This window comes from Enhydra lutris, unplaced genomic scaffold, assembly GCF_002288905.1.
Source record: "Enhydra lutris kenyoni isolate GAN:26980312 unplaced genomic scaffold, ASM228890v2 scaffoldscaffold60, whole genome shotgun sequence".
Taxonomy (NCBI): Eukaryota; Metazoa; Chordata; class Mammalia; order Carnivora; family Mustelidae; genus Enhydra; species Enhydra lutris.
This window is the reverse complement of record NW_019154144.1, coordinates 4,381,484-4,406,369: the sequence shown is the minus strand read 5'-3', so window position 1 is coordinate 4,406,369 and position 24,886 is coordinate 4,381,484. Positions and strand designations below refer to the sequence as shown.

Here is a 24,886-nt window from a genome sequence, read left to right as displayed (position 1 = left end):
AAGGCGGAGAAGTAGTGAGAAAGGGAGACAGATCAAAGATACCGAGGAGGTAGAGTTTCCAGCACTCAGCAGCCCGGAGGTGTTCAATGTCAGAGAAGAAAATGGCTGAGTCACTTGGGGCCCCCACAAAGAGGGCAGATAGTATCCTCAGTGAAGGGAAGAAAACACTTGGACCCAGACTGTACAGGAACTTCCTCAAAGTCCAGGATGCCAGCCAATGACTTCTAACCCTTAATCTAAACAAGTCTGGTACAGTCCTATGTTTTTGAATAAACACAATTTCAAAACTTGAAAAGCAAATACCTTTCTTATTCTCTAAAGCATAAAGCACACTAATTGGTCCAAGTCTGACACTTAGAAACCGGGCAAAAACTTGTTAATGAGCAGATACATATCAAGTCAGGAAAAACATATTTCCTGTCCCAAAAGCAAGTGATGTTCTAGGAAGATGCCAAGAAGGATGATCTAAGATGATTCTTCAGGTTAGACCTAGCCCACTAAGTCTAGAGCTCTTACAGGGATGGGATTACAGTTGCTGGAGGAAAACATAGAGGTCTTTACCTTGAGCTTCCAATTAAGGACTGTCTATGGCAGGAATTTACAAACTTTGTGTTTTAATCAGCAGCTCTATTTTTTTCCCAGCAAATTTTAAGTACAGCACAAAATCTGAGTTGAAGCTTGGGTAAAGGGTCTGAAGGCCACCCCTTTGGGGGAAAACAGTAGATGCACCCTTGAGTCATTCTGCAGCCCATGGCTTAAAAATACTAGTTTATAAAGCAAACAAACAAAAATGCTAGTTTATAAAAAAAAACACTTGAATTCATCTTTCCATCTTAAGTTTGTTATTTCTATTTATTATACTCATAGCTATCTATGGTCCTGAATATTTTAGAGAACAAGCTTCTATAGATGACTCTCAGTGAAAAGCACTTTCATCAAGGTGAGCTTCAGAGTCACATGGGAGCAACTTAGTACATCTGAATAATTTTATAGTGTAAGGTGCACGAATCAGAAGGGAGTGATTTCAAATTCACAAACCAAATCCAGTACCATGATCAGAAGAAAAAGATCCATTAGGAGAAACAGCCTTTTCTGGACTGTTGCAGGATAAACAAAAGGTTATTAGGAAGAGGTAAGGAACCAGCTGTGCTAGAGTATCACCAAGGCCAGCAGAGGGAGAAAAGGGTTTAAAGTGAAGCCCAGGAGACAATGGTTTCCAAAAGGAGGGATCTGCTGACAGGTGGACGGTTAGCCTTTGGAATAGTTCACCAGAAGTGGTTGGAATGTCTTCTCTGCAGATATCAAAGAGTGAACTCCCATCTACGTACAGTGCTCTGAGCTGTACTCAATTAAAATAAAATACATTAAAAAGTGATTTATTGAAGCAATATACGCAATGAGACTAGAGTTCTCAGTAAGCCACTCAGAACAACCAGCCACCTTCCACCGTACAGACCTAGACTGAAAAGCAAATGGTAAATGGCAAATGACAAATATTTTTTGGGTACCACTGAAGACTGTGGAATTCTGTAGGCACTGTCATAAATTGCCACAAGTTATAAGGAAACACTGCATAAAAAGTGTTTATCTCCCATTTTGAATCAAACCAATGACATTTCTCACTGCCATTTGGTGGCAGGAAAATTCTGTACATTTGGGCAACCGACTTTCCTCTTCTGAAGTTCAAATCTCCTTCTCCGAAAATAGGAATAAATATGTGCCCAGCTTTCTTAACATACTGTGCAGGAAAACGCATTGTACATCAAGGCATCATCTGTTATTCAAATGTAAAGATGCCTAAAAATAATAACTAACATTTGCTGAGAGCTTACTGTGTTCTAGGCACTATGTGAAGTGATTTATGTGCATTATTTGATTCTCACAACCTCATGACAAATTATGGAAAGAGGAGGGCAGACATGGAACAGCAACCCCTCCGTGCATAGGTAGTGCTGTGGGAAGCGACAGAGGACGGGAGCCTGTAGACTCTTGAGGGAGAGGTCCTTCCTGTGGTCAAGGGACAGAGCAGGAAACATCTGGGAGGACAGTCAGAGAAAAATGATACCTACGCCCAAAGACACAAGTAACCTCCCTTCTATGTGGAAAACCTCGTGAGCACCCAGACAACGGGGAAGGGCAGGCTCTGTGAGAGCAGGAAGGAAATCCTCCCCAGGGATCTTATTGTGATGTCAGGAGGGCCTGTGGAGTCTCCATGGAGCCTAAGGAGAAAGATTCCTCACATGCTGCCATTAAAGTGGGCAGAGCAATACACAAAAAATCAGAAATGTAGTAGTTTGGAGAAAGGGGTTTGCCATTTCATTCCATACAACAGTGTCATGCTAAACACACTAACAGAAGTCTGAGGTTAGAGAACAGAAGTCTGAGGTTAGAGTGTCTGTGACATTTAGACATTACCTGAAATGCTGGGAAGGGGCCTTGAGGGACATATCCCCTCCTTATTCAGGGGACTGAGCTGGGGCATGGGGACAGAGAACTGACATGAATGTTGGTCTTATTTTGCCAGTTATAAAGAAAACCAAGGAGCACCTGGGTGGCTCAGTCAGTGAAACATCTGCTTTCGGCACAAGTCACGATCCTGGGGTTCTGGGACAGAGCTATGCATTGGGCTCCCTGCACAGCAGGGAGTCTGCTTCTCCCTCTTCCTCTGCCCCTCCCCTGGCTTGTGCCCTTTCCTTCTCTCAAATAAAATCTTTTAATAAAGAAAACCAAGTTTTTCTGCAGTAACAATGTATTGCAGGATGTAACCATGAAGCATCTGAACTAAAAGGTCTCATACCTCTCTGACTAGACTGTATATTGCCTCAAGAGTCAACTCGGTCCAAACGGGAATGGACTACGTCCCCACAGTGTAAAGAATACTATAGGCTGGAAACCCACATTTACTGCTGTTGAATTTCTCCGTTTTCTCCTCTGACCCTCTCAAGGAGATCTGAAGGGACTCATTTTCTCACAGGTTAACAGGACCCAGTGTGTAGGTCGAGCCCTCCATTATCTCTCCCTTGAGGAGAACAGCCTCTGGCTTCTTTTAAAGTTTATGGAAAAGGTCTCTTCACAGGCTTGCCATATAAGCACAGTCATTTTCTTGATTTCTAAGCCTTGAACCCTCAAGAATGTTTATTTGCTCTTTCCCCTCATAAAAACAGTCCCCATTGCTTTGAGCTTTGTAAGAATGTACATAATAATAAACACGATGCGCCATAAATAGCATGGACATTCCAACCATGTCTAACAGAATTCCCTTTGGCATGCCTGGCACCAGGGTCTTCTGCAGATCAAGGCGTCACTGGATTCGGTGATCAGAGTGATCCAGAAGTACGAATCTCCCACACAGTCACAGCAAAATAGTGTCACAGACTGTACCTGAATGCTGCGTGACATTTAAAAAACTCAGTGTTTCAAAGGCCTAGTACACATAATCATCCCCAATTAAAACTTCACCGACATCAGCAAACTTTCCTTCTGCTTCAATTTAACTGATAACTTTTTCCCTGTTGACACATTTTCCCTGGATTAACCAAAGCACACATCTGTGACATGTAGCCCTCTCCACAATCTTATGAAATAGGCGATACTATTCCAATTATTTAAAAAGATTTTATTTCTTTATTTGAGAGGGAGAGAGAGAGTGAGTGAGGGAGAGCAGGAGCAAGGGGAAGGGCAGAGGGAGAGGGAGAAGCCGACTCCCTGCTGAGTCGGAGCCAAATTCACCAGGGCCCCGGGATCATGACCTGACCTGAAGGCAGACACTTAAGGATTGAGGCACCCAGGTGCCCCAGTATTATTCCAATTTTATCAGGGAAAAAACTGAAGGCTTAAATAATTTGCCTAGATCACATGGTTAGGAAGTGGCAAAAGCAGGGAGGCAAAATTCAGGATTTCCAAATCATTCCATTTCATTCCCGGATTTTGCTATTTCCTCCAAATCTCCTACATGGTGTTCTGCCATTCTCTGGTGGCTCAGAGGCCATGAGGAGCAGTCTTCTGTCCCTTAATTTCTCACTGCTATGTCCAACCCCTTCACTCAGCATCCCCTCTCCTGTGCATACTAGACTCCTACTCACCCAGCCCCTCCCCTGTCACCCCTGGCTCAGCGACGGGTTGCTCTTACATTTCTGGGTCACCTTGGCACCTGACACCTGCCTCTCAGCATTTCCTTACTCTCTGGCTTTGCCAGCATCTTGGGAGACTCAATATTATAGGATCTTAGCCTCTTCTTCCTGAGGTTCCCTCACTCCCAAATAACCTTTTTTCTTATCCTTTGGGAATCTACCCTTCATTCCTCCTTAGGTCCTCTTGCCCAGAGCTGGAAGTCCCTTTGTGATCCGGCCTTATGGTTCCCTCTTTTCCGCTGCTTCCCTACTTCCAGTGATTGTGTTCTTTGCTCACATTCTGGTTGTTAGCCTGAGGCAAATTAGCAGTCTAGGCTGCCAATCTTTTAAATTCATAATCTAAAATATGTCCCAAACATGGAATGGGACAGAGAAGGAAGCACAGAATGGAGGTTGGTGATGACAGGAAAGGAGAGGTTACACGTAGCAGTGACCAAAGCCAGCAAAAAAGGTGGATGGCTGTGGTCAGAGAGTACCAGGGCTTCAAACAGTGGCTTTCAAAGTAATGGATCTCCAGTCATCCTCACAAGCCAGCCCCATCCTGTGCCAGCAGTGACTGGCAGGAAGAAAGGGGCATCTGTGTCTACGCTTGGAGGGCAGTAGGCTACAAATGACATTAAAGGACCAGAGAGAGTGATCAACAGGAATCCAAACTGGCCATCCAGCGCAGAAGGCATGGTGACCACAATGAGCAGGAGTGTGGTGCTCCGTGGAGATACTCGGAAGCCGTGGGGCGGACACTGGTGGTCTGTAGTCACATGGGACCAGGACTTGGGTTATTCTGTTTGGATACTGAAGGGAAGGGTGCTCTCCAAAAAGGGCTAGGGAATGTGGGTACACAAGCTAATGCATAATGCATTAATATTTGTTATCCTTCTCTTGGCTTTCCTCTATTCCACCATTATCAGATTAAGGGCCTAGAATATTTTTTATCGCATTATTCTCTCTCTTAAAACTGCATCAGTCCAAATGCCTCAGCTATAGAAAAGATTAGCTGAAAATCTACCTCTCCAGTCTTTTTTTTTTTTTTAAAGATTTTATTTATTAAATGTCAGAGAAAGAGAGAACAGGGAGAGCACGAGGGGGCAGAGGGAGAAACTGAGCAGGGAGCCCAATATGGAACTCGATCCCAGAACCCTGGGATCATGACCTGAGCTGAAGGCAGATGCTTAACTGACTGAGCCACCCAGGTGTCTCTACCTCCCCAGTCTTATTTCTAGGTCTTATTATCATTGACTTTCTAAATTCCCTCTCCTTCTTTCCTTCCTCCCTCCCTCCCTTCCTCTTTTCCTCCCTTCCTTTCGTTTTCTTCCCTTTTTCTCTCTTTTTTTTCAAATTAAGGGTGATTTTGTTCTTCATACCATTCCATTCAAATGCCCCATGTTTCTAAGGATTTCACGTTCTAAATTGCTTTTAAGTAATATCACTTTTGATTTTAAATTAAAGATACACATAACTGTCAACTAGAACTTCTTATCAACATGAGAAAAATGACACTTATTTCACTATAACAACATAATTTCACTTAAAACAAATTAACTTGAGGTTCTAGTTGGACTGCACATTCTCATGGACAATGTTGGGAGAGTGATATATATATGACTTTTGGCAGCTTTCTGAAGCACTAAAATTAGCTAAGGATCCCCATTTCCCACCTTCTTGGCCCTCTGGGGTTCTGTGGGCGTCAGACTGGGAATCAGACCCTGCATGAACTCTTCTCCAGGCAGATTTATCTCATTTCCTGGCCGCATCTCTGTGTTTCATGGTACGCTTTTCCTTTCTGAGCCCTATCTCAAGATTCACCTTCTCCCAGGACTGATCTGCTGACTTCCTCAGTCCCCAGTAATCCCACTACCCACTGAACTCACATATCACACTTTTTGTGCCATTAGTTTGTACAGTTTCAGGCCTTGGATTGCCAGTTACCTTATGTGCTCATATATTTGCTTCTACATTGGATTTTAAGCCCCCTTGAACATGGAGAGAAAAACATACACTTTTAAAATTCCTCCTTGCTTATACATAGTACCTAGAATAATGCCTCATTTAGTAAATATTTGTCAATTTTTAATAATCATTTTTTTTAAGGAATCATGACAAAGGATTACAATCAATTTAATCAAATACACCTACAGCAGTTCTCACCTAGCCAGCAAGTCAATAAGTTCAAGTTTTGACATCCCATCAGGAAGCAGTCGGGGGATAGCAGCAACACAGGTCCTGAAAAGATCTATTTTTGGCTTTCTCTCACCCCTAGAATTTGAAAACAAACATAGGTTAAAGGCTACAAAAAGTTTTTAAAAAAATCAATCAAATATGCGAAAAAAGACTAGAATCCATGCCTTCTGAATCACTGTATGGTGTTTGCTGTATATTATTCTCAATGTTTATGACCTTTAGAGCATGGCCAGTTCTAAGAGAATGTACAAAGATTTGAATCTTAGAGGTATATATCCAAAAGGAGAAATGCCAATGTCAACAGCATTCTACCATACAGTTTGCCATTCAGCCAGTTTCCCTGGGGTTTGGTCCCTGTGAACTGCACTTAAACCACTGAATTCACTGACATGCCTAAATGTACCCACGTGTGACAAATACAGTGCAGTCATTCCTACACTCAGCATTTAAAAATAGGATTTTAGTGGATACAAGGAATGGTGCCTCTAACAAGCATGACATCTAGAAGCTTCTCTCCCTAGTAAGTTATGCTTGTCCTCTGGAGTCCCTGCTGTCATTTAAAAAATTAAGTGCTTCCAAAAATAAGTCTTTCATAATGTCAAGTAAAATCCTGAAATGTATATAGTTGTGCACACAATTCTGAGTTTTAAAATTACTCTGATGAGCCTGACCTCTATGGAGATTCCTTCCCTCTTTTCATTGCCTTGGGAATATGAATGCTTGAAGCCAAGATAATTAATATCTTCTACATTCTGTTGTAAAATCTGAAGGACCACTACATTTTATGACAAAGCATTTCGATTTTTAGTTGTTCAAATAGGTAACTGACCCTTAACCACATATTTTATCAAGAAAAACTACACTACCCATCATATCCTTCCAAGAACCTAAGTGGTGAAATATAACAACATATTTAAGTTCTGATAATTCAGTCTTCTGAGAATAAATATAAAACTGTCATGAAATTAATGCTATTGTAGGACACAACGACAATGATGAAAATGCAAAGTAGGATAAAGTCATTCTTTCTTGGAATAGTAACTGTGGTCAGAATAGAAACACAGCAACTGGAATCTGCCCTCTCCATAACCAGATGGCAATTCTGCTTTTTAGCATGGCTTTGTTTAACTTTGTTAGGAATGAATACAAAACTGCTTATGTGAAAAATAACACATATATGTTGACTTCTCAAATACTCTGTTTTTGCAGAAAGTTATAGGATTATCTTCTCTCCTTTTCCATAGTCCTTTTGGCATGGAGTGCATGAGGACTGGAGAAGGAGCTATTGCACACTGGTTTATAATCAGCTGAAGAAACGAGACGTTTTCAGGTGACATCCTCAAAGAGCTGTACTGAGTTAGAACCTAGGGATGGCTCCTAATTGTTCATTTGCAATATGGTGAGTCGTTTAAATAGTTCTCCTGGCTTGCTCACCAGATGTTTTAAGCAGCTGGCATTATTTGTTGGAAAACAGGTGACCCCACTGACCTGAATTTGTAAGGCAAATTCCGCCAGGCTTCCAGGCTGATAAAATGAGCCTAGATTAGAAACTCTAATGGGTGCATTATTTCCTTTTACTACTGTAGTCCTTGCCCTCTGGGCTTTTAAAGATTTACTTATTTATCTTAGAGAGAGAGAGTGTGTGCATATGAGCAGGTGGGGGAGGGGTAGAGGGAGAGAGAAAATCTCAAGCAGACTCCCCACTGAGTCCAGAGTCGCAGGCATAGCTTGATCTTACAACCCTGAGATCATGAGTCAGACACTTAACTGAGTCACCCAGGCTCCCCTTTATGGGCTTTTATAGGAAGTGAACCCCCAATAGCAGAATTTCTATGAACAGATACTGTTATTATTTGCTAGCATGTGCCACAAAGGGGATGAAGAATGGAAATGGTGCAACCATAAAATGCTAACATTCAAGTTTATACCCTGAGCAGGATATGGGAAAGTGAAGGATTGACTATCAACTCCAAAGATGATTTCCGTTAGTATGGTGTGGACCTCAACTGTCTCCTCCCAAATGCTTATGATTCTCTAATGTTTCTTTTTGTCTTTGGGAAATGTAGCAATGAGTTATTCTCCACTCAGGCATCCACCTTAAAATGTAGCAAGGAAAGTATTCCTAGTCCCATTTGGGGACCCTAAGATGAATAGGGAAAAGTAAAGAATCATCTTAGAAAAAGTACAAGGTATTGGTTAAAATTAAAAAAAAAAAAAGTTTGAATATATTGTTTTGGTCCTGACCCTATTGTATGATCTCTTTTTTTCCCCATTTTTAAAAAATATTTTTATTAACATATAATGCATTATTTACCCCAGGGGTACAAGTCTGTGAATCATCAGGCTTACACATTTCACAGCATTCACCATAGCACATACTCTCCCCAATGTCCATAACCCAACTACCCTCTCATATGATCTCTTGATCGTAAATATCGTTTTCCTTTAAAAGCCTTTCTTTACTAATTTTAGGGGAAACAACTATAATGCAGAAGTTTTAAAAACATTTCTTATATCTTTTACATTATCAATTAAAAATTGCTTTAGTATTAGTATTTAGTATTAGTATGTACTAATGGGGTTAAACTTTGACAATCTGGCAATATGTGAGGTAAGAACTGGAGATGGAGACAATACATATAATGTTATTCATCTTTGTCAACTTCAATTTTTGTGATTTATTTAAATGTGATCACTTAAAGCAAATGAATGGCAAGCTGTAGGATAATATGCATTGTAAAATCCCATTTTTGAACAACAAATGCATATGTACATATATTTGTGTACAAATGTTGTGTATATATATTGTGTACACATATTGTGACAAAGGGAAAGTTCTGGAAGGAATCACATTGAGTCAAGGAATAGTCGCAGATATCAAGTGGACCTCTGAGGAGGGGGTTTACCTTTTAACTTTATATACCGCTAAATGTGCATTTAATTTTCAGCATAACAGTATTAAATGTGCATTTAAAATAATTTTGTATGTTTTACTTTGTCTGATCATGTATTGTTGCATCATACTTCATTTTTCACATGCTGCCATTGTAATAAAAATACACACCCACAATATGAATTTCCCTGTATAGGTAACAACATTTCAACTAACTGTGGTTTTTGGAACTGGAGATGCTGAGGAACAAAGGAAAGTTTCCCCATTACATTTTAGGGAAATTATGCCACAGGTGCCAAATATAACTTAATTCATAGTTCAACAACAAAGTCTAAAGTCTTTTAAAATGTAAACTTATCACCTAATCCTAGTTCCTGCCATCATTAACCAAAAACAGCAAATTCACGTTGTATGAGTCTCTTCTGCAGAGCTCTAATTACAAAGCTACATCTTAGATTTTGGCTAAGAACATCTGATTTCTACATTCAAAACTACAATTTTTTTTTTTTTAAAGATCCAGTATTGCTATGACACGATTGCATAGAGATTATTAGGCACATTTAACTCTCACAGTTCAGGTACAGTGACTAGACACAAGTGAATTTGATTTATAAAGATGGAATGTCTGTAAAGTGGGGAAATCACCATAGCACACAGGTTGTGATGGACCTCAGGAGCAAAATCTCCCTTCTGGAAAATGTGGACCAGTGAAACAGACTTGGGGTCCATTTTTGAACTTACTGGCCTAATGATACTTGAGACATATGTGAAATAGATCAATCTCAGGTTTGACTTTATTTTTCGAGTTAGTCAAACACTGTCAAAGGACATTTTTACTATCCTTAATACTTCATAGAACTCTGATGCTAGGAAGAGGAGAACAAATACAGAATATGTGGGAAGAATAAATGAGAGAAATCTCTGCTGGTACATTCTGGCTAATTAACAACATAGTCCTCACTGTACTCACGTGATCATGTCTTCGGGTTCTTTGTTTAGCATCTGAACATTCGTTAGCATCATACACCTTCCTACTTCTTTATCAAGGTGCCTTAAAATGTTGTCCACGGCTTTTCGTACTTGAGAGTAATATAGTGACATGCCTGGAAAACGTGCATTGTAGTTACATCTTTGACTAAATCCATCAAGGAATGAAATCCTAGTTTGTTCATCCTTTATGACATGTTTTTACTGAAGACCATCTATGGATCAATGACTTCATTAAGCAGATCCTAATTCAATCCCTTTTCCATAGAACTCTTAGCATACTGTCCTGGACTTGGTGGATATGCACCAAATAATCACTTGAATTTAATAAACAGAAATTCTAATTCTTCAGAGGGAAATATTTTCTAGAAGAGTTAAAATGAAGAGAAAATAAAAAGGTTGACTTTTGAATTTTTATGTTTTTGGGTAGTACAAGAAAATTCACCATCGTTATTGATTACATAAATAAAAATTAATTCTCATTTGGGGTTCAGATTGTAATAACTATTATTCTCTGAAACATATGTGTGGATGTTTTTTACTAAGATAAAAATGACTTCACAGCATAAATTTTAAAGTGAAGGAAAATATATTTTAACTATGGTATTTTTACTGTTCTCATTAATTACAGTGTCAATGTTCTACTATGAAAGATATGTATAGCCTATGTAGTTCATGTACATATATGCATTTTATATATTTATGTGTGTAATACAAATGAAAAACAAATTGTTCTGTATTTAAAATTTGTACTCCAATGAAATAATTGTTAATGATTATTTCTTATCCATTAAATCTGTCTGAACTCATTTGAGCATTGCGTAATTAAAGATAAATATTTTAAAGTGAAGAAGTCTCCTCAAATTTCCCTAGGGTCTTTGACATAATAATTATTTTAACAAAGGTTGTGGTAGGTTTCTAAATTCAGGGATTCAACAAGGAAGAAATCATCTCTTTGGATTAAAATAGCTAAACTAAAAAGAAAATAATCTCATGTGGGCTAAACCCACAATATAACCTGGAGTGTGTGGGATCTGGAATGTTTAAAACACAGATTAAACTAATTTTGCTGGAAAAAAAAAAAAGAAGGAAAGGAACTATAAAAAAGGAACAAACTAACAAATGAATATTTATATGGTTGCTTTATAAACAGGGTTATCTACCAAAGGATACAGATGGCTTAGAAATTTACTGTAAAATGTAGATAATCAATATTAGGAATTTGAAAAGACCAAAGATAAAAGTCTAACATTTAAATGGCAAAATGTTTACCAGGAAGTTTAAAGGGCAGTAAAACAAAGCACATCATGAATCAATCAAAACAATGTTGGAATGTCTTACCAGTTACTTCTATATTAAAATTTTTTAACAGTGTATCTCACTGAGGGTAATGATCCTCTGATCATTATAAAGACTTCACAAGGCCCAGCTTTAACACAACTTTGAGACCCACCTATCATTTTGGCTTCTTCTTCAGTTAGCGTTTTACTCAAATAGGTTTTCTTCACTCTCAATGTGTTTCCTGAAGGGAGAACAGCTCCTGTCACTGGCATGGGCGGCTCACCATCTTTCTGCTGCAAGCTATCCGCTATTACTAAGAAGGCCCGTAAACCAATGTTCATTCTCTGTAAGAGATAACGTGTTCACGATAAAAAGAAAAACCCAATTATTGTAGTCGCATTAAACAATCAGTCTTTGAGAGAACTTAGCATGGCTTGCTATCCACATTAGTATGAGAAAGTAATTTAAAAGGCACACGACTTTAGGTCAAACCTACGAACCTAAAATTATGTTTCTGTCACTGTTTGTTGGCGCACCACTAGAAAACCAGCAAAGATTTTCGCCCTACTTGGAGGGTATATGTTTGAGATGATCATACTCATGCTGTTTTGGTGCACCTCAAAGGGAAAGGCAGCCATCTTCTGGAGCAGCTGCAGCTAAAGTAAACTGAGGTAAACAAAGGACTTATGTCTCCTGGATGGAGAGAGAAGCCACATGTGTTAATTCACAAAGACTGAATGAAAACAACAAGAATTCCAACTGTGAATCACAAAACACAGACAGTCTCCTCTGAATTGCGGGATGATGACTCTTGATTCAAAAAGACTGGCAAGTTTGAAAATGAAGTTAAAAATTCCATGCCGCTGAACTTGTTATTGATAAAACACATGGGCTTAAAAGAAGAAATGCCATTCTGAACCAGATCATTGTCTTCCTCAGGCTCAGGTAAGGGATAATATTGGCTCTGAGAGGTGACTCAGTGAGATAGTTGCTACCAGTGACAATGTCTTAAAATGTCAGAAGGTACTAAAACATCTGTACTTCCTTAACAGCCACGTGTAATGCATTTATGCTCATATTTTTATCAAGTAATATGTGAAAACATATTATAGGAAGTATTAAGTTTCCAAAGTAGGCTCCTATCTAAAGCAGAAAACTTATTACTATCAACAAGATAATCTACTGAGTCCCTAAAAGGTATCTAGAACTGTTCATTAACTCTCATTTTTAAAATAGCCTTGCTAGGAATCTATAATTATTCCCATTTGTCAGGTGTAGAAAGTAGGTAGAAAGCCAAACGTCCAACTCAGGTTTGTCCAAACTGTCTATATTGTGGTATATGATTATATTCTATAACAAAAAATAATGTTCTATTCATTTTGAAACTGTTCAGGCCCCAAGGAAAGAGGATATTTCAGCTAGGACTTGAACATTTCTCCTGCTCATTTGTACTGATGCAATGTGTACTTTCTGATTTTATAGCCTTTAATAATATTCTCTCCCCAGTTTCTAGAATGAAAGAGCACTAACTTTAAAAAAATTAACTGGGCATGAAAGTCCATTCATTTCCTCATTTATTTTAGTAGTTCATGAAATGCATTCTAGGCTTGTGTATTCTTCTCAAGACACAGCAATGTTTTGGGTGAGGAAGTAGAATGTTCAACTCAGGAAATGTAATATCAGTAGAAGAGCCATGGATTGACGTAAATGATCAAGCTTCAATTATTTGCAAGTGGTATAACCAGTTTATGAACCACCCCAGCCAGTTGTCTCAGCTTTCCTTCTCTCAGGATAACACTAAGGGCAGAAGTAAGGTGGGATAGTTTGGGACACATATTTTTGACTTCATAAACAATTCCTTTTTGTATTTTATATAGTTCTGCATTGTACTGCTCCCTTTTTATTATCTGTCTGGTCTTGAGAAATTATTTAACTTTCCGAAGTCCAAGTTTCAGCTTCCTTTCTGTAAAAGGAGGGTAATAATACCTATTGATCATTCAGGGCTATGGTGAGGATTAGTGCTCTTGCTGGTAATTATATATCTGTAGGTTAGAATCTCTATTTTTTATTATTTTTATTTGTTATTATTATTTTTTAATTTATTTGAGAGAGAGAGAGAGAGAGAGAGAGCATGAGAAAGCATGAGAAAGGGAAGGGTCAGAGGGAGAGGCAGACTCCCTGCTGAACAGGGAGCCCTATGCGGGACTCAATCCTGGGACTCCAGGATCATGACTTAACCTAAAGGCAGTGGCTTAACCAACTGAACTACCCAGGTGTCTCTAGAATCTCTCAAGTTTATTGAGACATAATTCACACAGAGTAACACACACTTTGTTGTTGTTGTTGTATGGTTCTTTGAATTCTGAGAAACCTATATGGTCAGGTAAAACTGCCGTCAAAGTCAAGATATAAAATTATTTCCAATATCCCAGAAAGTTCCCTTGTGCCTCTTTACAGTCAGTGGACCCCCCCACCAACCCAGCATCTGACAATCATTGTCTAATTTCTGCCTGATAGTTTTGCCTTTTCCAGAATGGAATCAAACAATACATAGCCTTTGTGTTTTGCTTCTTTCATTTAATGTCAAGCTTTTGAGATGCTGTTGCAAAATCAGTAATGTGTCCCTGTTCACTGCTGAATAGTATTCCACTGTATTAAGGATGTCTGACTTGTTATGCACTTACTAGTTGTTGAACGTTAATTCCTCTCCTATTTTTAGTGGCTGTCACTAAGTTGCTATAAATATTCATACACACCCTTTTGGGCTTTTGGAGTTTTAATCTCTCCAGGATAAATACCTTGGGGTAGAAAAGTTGGATCCTATGGTAAGTGTATATTTAACCTTAAAAGAAATTGCCAAACTGTTTTCTAAAATGATTGTGTATTTTTGCATTCTCACCAAAGTAGTATGAAATTCCAAATGCTCTAAATCCTTCTCAGCACATCTCACTGTGGTTTTAACTTGCATTTCCCCAATGGTTAACAATGTGGAACATCTTTTCATAAGTTTTTCGGTCATTTGTATTTCTTCTTTGGGGAACAGGCTCTTCATTTCACCCATTTAAAAAACTGAGTTGTTTATTTTTCCACTGTTGAATTGTGAGAGGTCTTCATATTCTGGGTACAAATGCTTTATCAATATGTGTTTTACAAGTATTTTTGCCCAGTCAGTGGCTCTATGTTTAATAACAGTATTTATTAAAGTGCAGACATTTTTAATTTTGATGTTTATCAATTTTTCTCTTTTGTAATTTATGATTTTTGTGTCCTAAGAAATTTTCACCCAACCAAAGTCACAAAGATTTTTATCCTGTGTTTTCTTCTAGAAGATTTACAATGTTGTATTTTACATTTAGGTTTATGATTCATTTTGACTTAATTTTTGCTCACTGTGCAAATTATGGGCTGAATTTCATTATTTTGCAAGTGGATATCCGATGGGCCAGCACCATTCATTGAAAAGACTACACTTTATTCATTGAAACAACTTGAAAATGTTGTTGAAAATAAATTGACCATCTATGCATGGATCTTTTTCTGGATTCTCTATTCTGTTCCATTGGTCTTTGCATTCACTCTTCTGCCAGAATGATACTACTATAGCTTTATAGTAAGTTTTGCAACCAGGACATGCTAGTCCTCCAATTTTCTTTTTTTTCTGAATTATGTTGGTTATTCTACCTCCTGATAGTTCCCACATAACTTTTAGAATGATTTTATTGATTTCTACAGAAAATGCTATAGGGATTTTAATTGGGATTATTATTGGGATTAGAGTTTAATACATAGATTAATTTGGGGACAACTGAGCTTTTTGCAATCTTAAATATTTCAGTCTACAAACAGTATTTCTCTCCATTTATTTTGGTTGTCTATGATTTTTCTCAAAGTTTTTTAGTTTTCAGTATATAAACCTTACACATAATTTGTTAGATTTATTGAGCTTTTGTTTTCATTGCTATTGTAAGTTGTTCAATTTCTATTTTTCATTACCATAATATAAAAATACATTGATTTTATATATTTATCTTTCTTTTTCAAGTAGGCTCCACACCCAACATCACAACCCTGAGATCAAGAGTTACATGTTGTTTTGACTGAGCCAGCTTGGAAGTCCCTATATACTTATCTTGTAACCTACAAACTTTCTAAAATGATTTGTTAATTAAGTAGGTTTCGGTAGATTCTTTGATATTTTCTACATAGGCAATCATGTTGTTGGTGAATAAAGAGAGTTTTATTTCTTCATTCCCATTCCATATGCCTTTTATTTCTTCTTTTTGCCTCTGGGACTCGCTAGGACCCCAGGTCCATGTTATTTTAGGTCAAGGCAAGAATGAGAGAAATGGATGACCTAGAAACTTCTCACAGATGAGTAAATTCTTATGATGAGGAGGATGCATATAGGAAACCATCTTAGACTGAACTAAAATGAGACATGTAACTCGAAATTATTTAACTGTAAAATGGTGGGACACTATAGACTTTGTAGTAAGAGAATCCTTTACATCTCCAGGCCTTGTTCCACAAGCTATTTCCAAAACATTATTTAAGACACAAATTGCATATATCCCTTGAGAAACTGTGCCCTAAAACATATTGGATCAAGTGTGTGAGTCTGCTTTATAGACTATTCTACCCCTTGTGTGTGTTATTGAGGGGGGGGTCATAAATATGCCTTGAAGCTTCTAATTACCAACTACTGATAAACTCTCCCATAACCGAGCGCGTGGGTGGCTCAGTGGGTTACACCTCTGCCTTTGGCTCAGGTCATGATCTCAGGGTCCTGGGATCAAGTCCCGCATCGGGCTCTCTGCTTGGCGGGGAGCCTGCTTCCTCCTCTCTCTCTCTCTGCCTGCCTCTCTGCCTGCTTGGTCTCTCTCTGTCAAATAAATAAATAAAATCTTAAAAAAAAAAAACTCTCCCATAAACCTACAAGCTCAAGAGAAATGGAAGAAGATACTCAAACATCTTTTTGTAGTTTTGAACATTAAAACCCCCAAATTTCCAACTGCTCTGCACAAAGAGGGTAACTAATCACTGACTGAAGAGTTTGAGGGAAGAACAAAGGGTAAGTTTTATACATGGCAATAATGATGGTAGCTTTTAATATGTTATTTTTAGACTAATAACCTGGAAATTCTGAGGACTGTTGAAGACAGTAAAGCTATGACTCCTGAGAAGTGAAAAATATTTTGAGAAACTTCCCAGCCAGACAAGGCTCTTTACCACAGGGTCCTGGGTCTTATTCCAGCCCAAATGCCCTGGATTTTGTCCCTCTCCCCTTAGCCTGCTGACCCTGGCTGCAGCCATTTCATAAGACTGCTGTATCTTTGGACACCAGACAAAAACTCCCAGACTCCCATTTTCGGGCTCCTCCATGTATCCCTAGATACATGGCAACCTTAGCACCAAGAAGAGAATACAGACTGTTGTGGGAAGAAGCATAGGGAAATCAGGAGACCTGGTTCATTTTGCTGCTAACCAGCTGCTGATTTTGAGTCTCTATCTTTACTGACAAAATGAACAAGCCAGACAATATCAGAGTGATGATAGGAACATTCTTTAAAACAATAATAACAACAAAACTTCTATGGTTTGTTTTTGTTTTGTTTTGTTTTTGGCTTAAGAGTTTGTAGTGTCACAATATCATAAGTATTCCATGAGGTGATGTAGAAAAGTATTTTGTTCATTCTATTGGCAAAAAAGCTAAAGTTCAGAGAGATAAATGTCATATAGCTAGTAAAAGTGATAGAGCCTGTGTCAAGTACAAATCTAATACTGCTGTCTTCTGGTTCAGTGTTCTTTCTACAATATCATAGGGAAAGGACTGCAAAGAGGCAGCTTGCCAGGCACAGTTCTGTTGGTCCACAGTGTTGGATAAAGATGATGTGGTCTGTATATACAATGGAGTATTACTCAGCCATCAAAAAGGATGACTACCCAACTTTTACATCAACGTGGAAGGGACTGGAAGAGATTATGCTAAGTGAAACAAGTCAAACAGATAAAGTCAATTATCATATGGTTTCACTTATTTGTGTAATATAAGGAATAGCATGGAGGACATTAGGAGAAGGAAGGGGAAAATGAAGTGGGGGGAATCAGAGGGAAAAACAAACCATGAGACACTATGGACTCCAAGAAAAAAACTGAGGGTTTTAGAGGGGAGAGGAGTGGGGGGATGGGTGAGCCCAGGGTGATAGGTATTAAGGAGGGCATGGATTATATGGAGCACTGAGTGTCATACCCAAACAAGGAATCATGGAACACTACATCCAAAACTAATGATGTGCTGTATGGTGACTAACATAACACAATTTTTTAAACAATGAAATAGATTAAGGGAAGGATAATAAAATACACTACATAGTATACACATTAAAAAATAAAGTTTAAACTTGAATGTGCTTTTCATTTGCATAGGTCACTCCAACTGTGTGTCATACCCATTATTTCCATGATCTGTCTGGTCCTTGAGGTGTGATGCTGTCACAGAAACATATATTCATACCTGATTCAATTTCACTAGATTTTAGTATTTTATTATTTCATGTACTCATTCTTCTCTGTTTCATCACTTCGCAATACTCAACTTGTTAATCTGCATCAAAATAGTTATGTAACTGACTATTTAAATAAGTACTGACTAAATGGACCTGACTTGGAGTGGCAGATTATCTCTTTGGGGCGAGGTTTACTCTATTATACAAGAACCCAATATGGTAGCACACCCACCTACCATCATTCTAAGTCTATTCATTCAAAACCTGACTTCAGAAATTCCATTATCCATACTATTTAGTCACATATCATGGACAGAAACAAACAGAAGACTTTTTAGAGAAATGTCCTTTGTCCTATTCCCCAAAGTTGCGAAGTAAAGGTGTGGCTCTGTCCATACATGCGCTGTTGGAAGTACATAAAAGGATCATTCATACCTCTGGATTGAGACTGAAAGCTTTTGCTGGTTTTCCCACACAAAGAAAATCAAAAATAATTTCTTTCATTGCAAAATCTAAACGTTCCTGTAGTGAAAAAGAGAAAACAAAACAAAGATGTTAAAATACAAGTTCAGTGCGAAATGTCTATTTTTATTCTAAGCACCAAACAGGTGGCTGCTAAAAGAGGCAAGACACTGCTCAATTTCATGCATCAAGAGAGACCCGGTAGGAAGACCGTGCCCACTGGAAGCTTGGGTGAAGCCGCCTGTTTTCGTGGGGTGTGCAAGGATGCTTTCATTATATAATATGTGGAATTAGCCCCTAAAGCATGGAATGGCTAATGACAAAACAAAAACAAAAATCCCCCCAAAATGAAAACCCCAAACACCTGGAGTGTCTGGGCTTATCCACAGTCTCAATACTTCCTCCTTGTGTAGCAAACGCTGATAACTTCTTGAAACTCAGTTTAAAATGTATTTTTAAAAATACCACTGCAAAATGACCATTTTCTCCTATCCTCTAACATTTCAAATCTTTTGGCTTATATTTTAATGGACAATTCTGCAAGTGAAATCAATTATCAACAAATAAGATATGCAATGGTACTTAAGTAGGGAAGTATAAGACAGATGCTAATAGCTGGAGACAGTGGCCACTATGATAGGACAGGTTCATTTTACACGACGTAGTCCAGAATAATCAAAGTACATTCTCAGCCATGTGATAACTATATGCAGAAAAATCACATTAATTCATCTGCCTGCAAAGCAAGGAATGTCTTTTCCCTAAGTGCACATATTACAGAGGCATCTCATTATACCAAACACAGAGATATTAAATATTAAGTCGTCTGTGAAGTAACAACTGAACCTTCCATCTTTAAATCAGTATCAACTGTACCTAACAGTAATTTCATGCCTATAATTTCCCCTTATCCACATGGCATTCTGAAGTACAGTGGGCAAGCATTTCGCCCACATTCTACAAATAAAGAAACAGAAGAAAGAGGTTCTCTGACTTGTGAAGGGTACGGAGCTGGCTTGTGGCAGAGGATGAATGGGAATAATGATCTTTTCCCCTTGTTCTGTAAATGGTAAGGAAGTCAAAGTTGGAATATAACAATTCACCCACAAAGTGTTTTAAAAGTAAAAATCTTGGGTCTATAAAGTAAACTAAATACTAAAAACCACGTTTATTATTATTAGACCCAATTTTTAAGGAAATTAATACCTGCAAAGTTCTTAGAAAAGTTCCTGGCAAAGAGTAAGTGCTTAAGAAATGCTAATATTCCTATTTCATTCTTCTTTCTCACAGGGTAAAAGAATATTTTTATTTACTCTTCAAATTTCACAAAATCATCTTTTGATTTCCTCCAAACATCACACGCCTTGCTTCCTTCTGACTTGCAGAATCCAGAGCTGAGAATCACGACAAAACAGGGACTAGGAGTCAAGAGACCCTTTTGCTAATAGGCTCTGTGACTTTAGATGTCTCACTCAAACTCTGTCTCTCAGTTCCTTCATTTGTCAAATGCTGAAAACATTTGACGTACACATCACTATTTGTTTGGAAGCAAAAAAAAAAAAAAAAAAGAAAGAAAGAAAAAAAGAAAAAAAAAGCCATGTGTGAAAACACTTACAAAACCATTCTGAAAACTCTTTACACATAAGATACTACTTTAAACTCTTCATCTGGTAGTACTTCCTAGGAAAGAGACTGGCTACTTGAAGGCAATTAGATCACTCCCACTGCCAGAAGCTTCTCCATTACCTGGGCAATGAACTGGATGATTTTCACAAAGATGTTCAGAGGCATATCCCTTGGCACCACACCACGGGACCCTTTGGGGAAAAGTGTTGTGATGATGGTTATAAGACGGCTGAAAGATAGGAAGAAAAAAAGAGAAGACAAGCAAGATTGGCTGAGCTCCAGTTCTGTAAGGGAAAATGGCAGATGTTTCATCTTATCTAAGTATCAGAGAGTTCGGAAAAAGAAAACAAACCACTTCATCCCTTTTCATTAGCATAATTACTCTATGAAAAGTTTTTCTGCAAAACTAAGGGCAGCTGGAAAATAAAAGCCATTTGCTTTGCTAACATGGTGAATGCAGTCTTGGACATGGAGCCTCTTGATCCCGGTAGAGGCTGAAATTTCTGTAACGGCTGCTGAGCAATAACTAAGAAAAGCTTGAAAATGTCTTTACCACTTAGATCTTTTAGAAACTGTCAACTGTGAATGGTTACTAGTTTGGTTAGTATAGGTAGCAATAAAAATAAATCACCTCATTGGCTGAGAAATGGTTACCATTAACTCAGGGATGTAGTTAATTAACCAAAACCAGCTCCTTACCTCTGAGTGGCTGTGTTGCTTTCACATTTAATTCGAATCATGTAAACCCAAAGTAATCTGTACAGAGATTCCAGCGCAACTCGAGCCATCTTGGGGTCTTTATTCTATGACAGAAACCAGGATGTAAGATAGCATTAGATTTAAGATTTAATTAAGCTTAAGTGGAAAAAAAAGATTAAATGGTAATATATGGAGAATACTTTTTCTGAATTCCTAAACATGCAGGGCCCCTACGAGGCACCTGAATCCTTTGGGACTTGTGGGGTATGTGACTTCAGGTGCCCATTGGGTAAATAATCTATGAGGAGGGATCTAAATGGTCATGAGGGCAGGACAGAGTAGTTCAGGGGGAAATCATGTCACTCTCTCCTTTGCCATATGAATGCTTGAAATTGTCTTCTTCCTCCAGCCCTAGGGGACCTGTATTCTCTAGCATTAAGAGAGAATCAATGTTCTCTTTCTATAGTTGATTATGCCCTTTTTGCTTTGATTCCCCAAACTTCCCAGGTCCTCATCTAATTACTAATAAACATTTATGGAAATGAATGTATACTAAGCAGTGTGTTAGAACATGGGATATAGAAATAAAAGATAATCCCTTTTCTTAAGTTGTTCACAACCTCTGATGGATGGGAGATAGATAATAAGCAATCAACTCTTAAGGCAGTAGAAAAAACTGGTAGGGAGAGGAGCTAGAGAATGGAAAGAAGGGCAAGTTATGGAAAACTCAAGGAGGGTCAGGAAAAATTTCCAGGGACAGATGAAAACTCAGGTGAACTTTAATTCATTCATTTATGCATTTAACCAAACATCTGAGTGGCTACGGTGGGCCAGGTCCTGTGTTTGGCACAGTGTGAAACTGTGAACAGTGTAGAAAGATGATGAGAATAGGGAACACTTGGAAACTAAGAGAGCTGGAGAAGATGGGTCATGTTTGAGAACCTGGGAACAATTCATACATCAGTGCATGGGGCCAGGTGAAAGAGTAGAGGTTGATGAGGCCTGTGAGGAAGGCAGGGTTCACATGTGGGACCCAACTTGCCATGATTAATAAGGAGACCAGGGTTCTTATGAGGTGACTGGACGCCAATAAGATCAAGGAGACCACGGAAGAAGATCCTGCATACAGTGTAGGGAAAGGAGCAGAGGCAGGGAGACCAGCTATGGCAGAGCTGCTGGCTTCCAGGCAATAACAAGCCAGAGAGGAAAGAATTGATCCTTTCCCCACTGTCCATCTTACCCTAATTATATTCCTCTTGATTTAAAAATCATGGGTTGGGTGGTTTCTCTGATGCCTGTGGGATCCAGGCAACATTTCTTGGCAAGGCATAACTGACCGATCAATATGTAGTTTCTGCCTCCCTTTCTTCTAGTCTCCTACAAGCTCCCTAAACTCTAGCTAGGCCATGTTCATTCCATTTCCATATCAGGAGTGGGTTCTCTCACCTCCTGCATCTTTTTTTTTTTTTTTTTAAAGATTTTATTTCTTTGATGAGAGAGAGCATGCATAAGCAGGGGGTAGCGGAAGGCAGAGAGAGAAGGAGAAAGAGGCTCCCTATTGAGCAGGGAGCCCAATGTGGGGTTCCATCCCAGAACCCTGGGATCATGACCTGGGACGAAGGCAGATGCTTAACCAACTAAGCCACTCAAGCACCCCTGGGCGAACCCTACCCCTTCACAGTCTACTTGAATGTCCCTCCTTTGTGCAGGCTCTTTGGTTCCTCCCCAGTCCTCAACCCCATCCCACTAAAGCTAATTATTCTGTCCTGAGTGTCTTCTGACCTTCATACAACCTCTAGCATACAACCTTATTTAGATGTCCGAAAGGAAGTGGAATTGTTTACCTTGACATCTATTACAATTCCCAGCATTCTTCAGGGGGTTGATAAATGTGTGCTGAACAGTATTTAAATGTCATTTAAACTTTCTTATAGGTTTTTTGCTTTTATGTGACTTTTCCACCCTTACTTATTTTTTTTATCTTGTCATAATTGCTTTAGCTCTTTTATTCTTAGTGTAGATAATTTAGATACTGATTTTTATAGAATTCATAAGTGTTTAGATAAAGTTCATTTTTAGACTATTTATGTAAATAAATTCTATGGAAAAAGCAATTAAGAATTTTTTTTAGATTTAGGAGAAATAGAATAAATTTTTGGTATGATCATTATAAAATTCTAGATTTCTATATGCTTTCAGGTCTGTTCTTAGAGTTTGTTTTATTAGTCTGTCTATTCACAGGCCAATTAATATCACATTAAGTTTTGAGGCTTTAAAATGGTTTTATTACCATATTGTACACCAGAAACCAATATTATACTGTTATGTTGAGTAACTGGAATTTAAATAAGAACTTAAAAAAAAGTAAAACAAATGTGTTTCATTATCTGGTATGGACTATCTTCCATCCTCCACTAGATTTTTTTTCTTTTTAAAGGGTTTTATCAGATATTTTTCCATGTATATTCTTTCAGATAAGCTTTATAACTACTTTTCCAGCTGTAGGAAGAAAAGACCACAACTTTCTAAAGCATATATTGATATATAAAGAATTATAATTTGCGTGTTTTATTTGCATGCTTGGTTACATAAATGAACTTTAAGTAAACTACTAAACTGATAAAGTTACATTTAAAATATTCTGTCATTAAAAAACTTGGGGAATTCTAGGGCGCCTGGGTGGCTCAGTGGGTTAAGCCACTGCCTTCGGCTCGGGTCATGATCTCAGGGTCCTGGGATCGAGCCCCGCATCAGGCTCTCTGCTCAGCGGGGAGCCTGCTTCCTCCTCTCTCTGCCTGCTTGTGATCTCTCTCTGTCAAATAAATAAATAAAATCTTCAAAAAAAAAACAAAAAACAACTTGGGGAATTCTAATTATCCTTACTCCAATCCCTCCAACTTAGCAAATGTCTCTGATGTGCTTACATGGTGGTTAAATGCAGACTCTAGGCACACACTGCCTGGGCTTGAATCCATCCTTGCTCTGCAATTTATTAGTGGTGTGGTCAGCCTCAGGGAAGCTCCTCATAGGAACATTGAGAATTAAATGAGCTAGTGCATATAGGATATTTAGCACTGTTCTTGTCCATAGTAACTATTATTACATACAAAGCACCAGGATCTAGCAGCAAACATGCTCTGATTTGGGGGAGCTTCCATTCCAGTAGAGATGTTTCTTCCTTTGTTAATTTCTCTCTATTAGTATATGTATTTTATATTTTGCATAGTGTATCATTCAAAATTCTCTCATGTGCCTTATCTCATACTGTGAATCATGATGGGGTAGAGCAAACATCACCTAAGCTTTATTAAGGAGATTAACAGAGATCTCTAGTTTAAACAATTCATAGTGCCGGCTTCTGTTTAACTTCAATTTTTTTTCCATTTTATTTTATTTTATTTCTTTTCAGTGTTCCAAAATTCATTGTTTATGTACCACATCCAGTGTTCCATGCAGTATGAGCCCCCCTTAATACCTGCCACCAGGCTCACCCATCCCCCCACGCCCCTCCCCTCCAAAACCTTCAGTTTGTTTCTCAGAGTCCACAGTCTCTCATGGTTCTTCTCCCTCTCTGATTTCCCCCATCTCACTTCTCCTCTCCTTCACCCAATGTCCTCTGTGTTATTCCATATGCTCCACAAGTAAGTGAAACCATATGATACTTGACTCTCTCTGCTTGACTTATTTCACTCAGCATAATCCCCTCCAGTCCCGTCCATGTTGATACAAAAGTTGGGTATTCACCCTTTCTGATGGAGGCACAACACTCCATTGTATATATGGACCACATCTTTATCCATTCATCCATTGAAGGGCATCTTGGTTCTTTCCACAGTTTGGCAACTGTGGCAATTGCTACTATGAACATTGGGGTACAGGTGGCCCTTCTTTTCATTACATCTGTATCTTTGGGATAAATACCTAGTAGTGCAATTGCAGGGTCATAGGGTAGCTCTATTTTTAATTTCTTAAGGAATCTCCACACTGTTTTCCAAAGGGGCTGCACCAACTTGCATTCCCACCAACAATGTAAGAGGGTTCCCCTTTCTCCACATCCTCTCCAATACACATTGTTTACTGTCTTGTTAATTTTGGCCATTCTAACTGGTGTAAGGTGGTATCTA

The 24,886-nt window shown here is 38.5% G+C and overlaps 1 protein-coding gene across 1 annotated transcript in view; it reads right to left on the bottom strand.

The window, feature by feature from the left end:
• The window catches only part of LOC111158548 (FRY microtubule binding protein), a 266,086-nt gene that overhangs the window by 121,119 nt on the left and 120,081 nt on the right, over positions 1-24,886 (bottom strand). Inside the window, exons 12-17 of the mRNA XM_022520645.1 lie at positions 20,763-20,866; positions 20,184-20,292; positions 18,411-18,497; positions 11,642-11,813; positions 10,172-10,304; positions 6,276-6,383 (exon numbers count right to left, since the gene is read on the bottom strand). Coding sequence (XP_022376353.1) covers positions 6,276-6,383; positions 10,172-10,304; positions 11,642-11,813; positions 18,411-18,497; positions 20,184-20,292; positions 20,763-20,866 — 713 coding nt within the window. The remainder of the gene's footprint in view (positions 1-6,275; positions 6,384-10,171; positions 10,305-11,641; positions 11,814-18,410; positions 18,498-20,183; positions 20,293-20,762; positions 20,867-24,886) is intronic.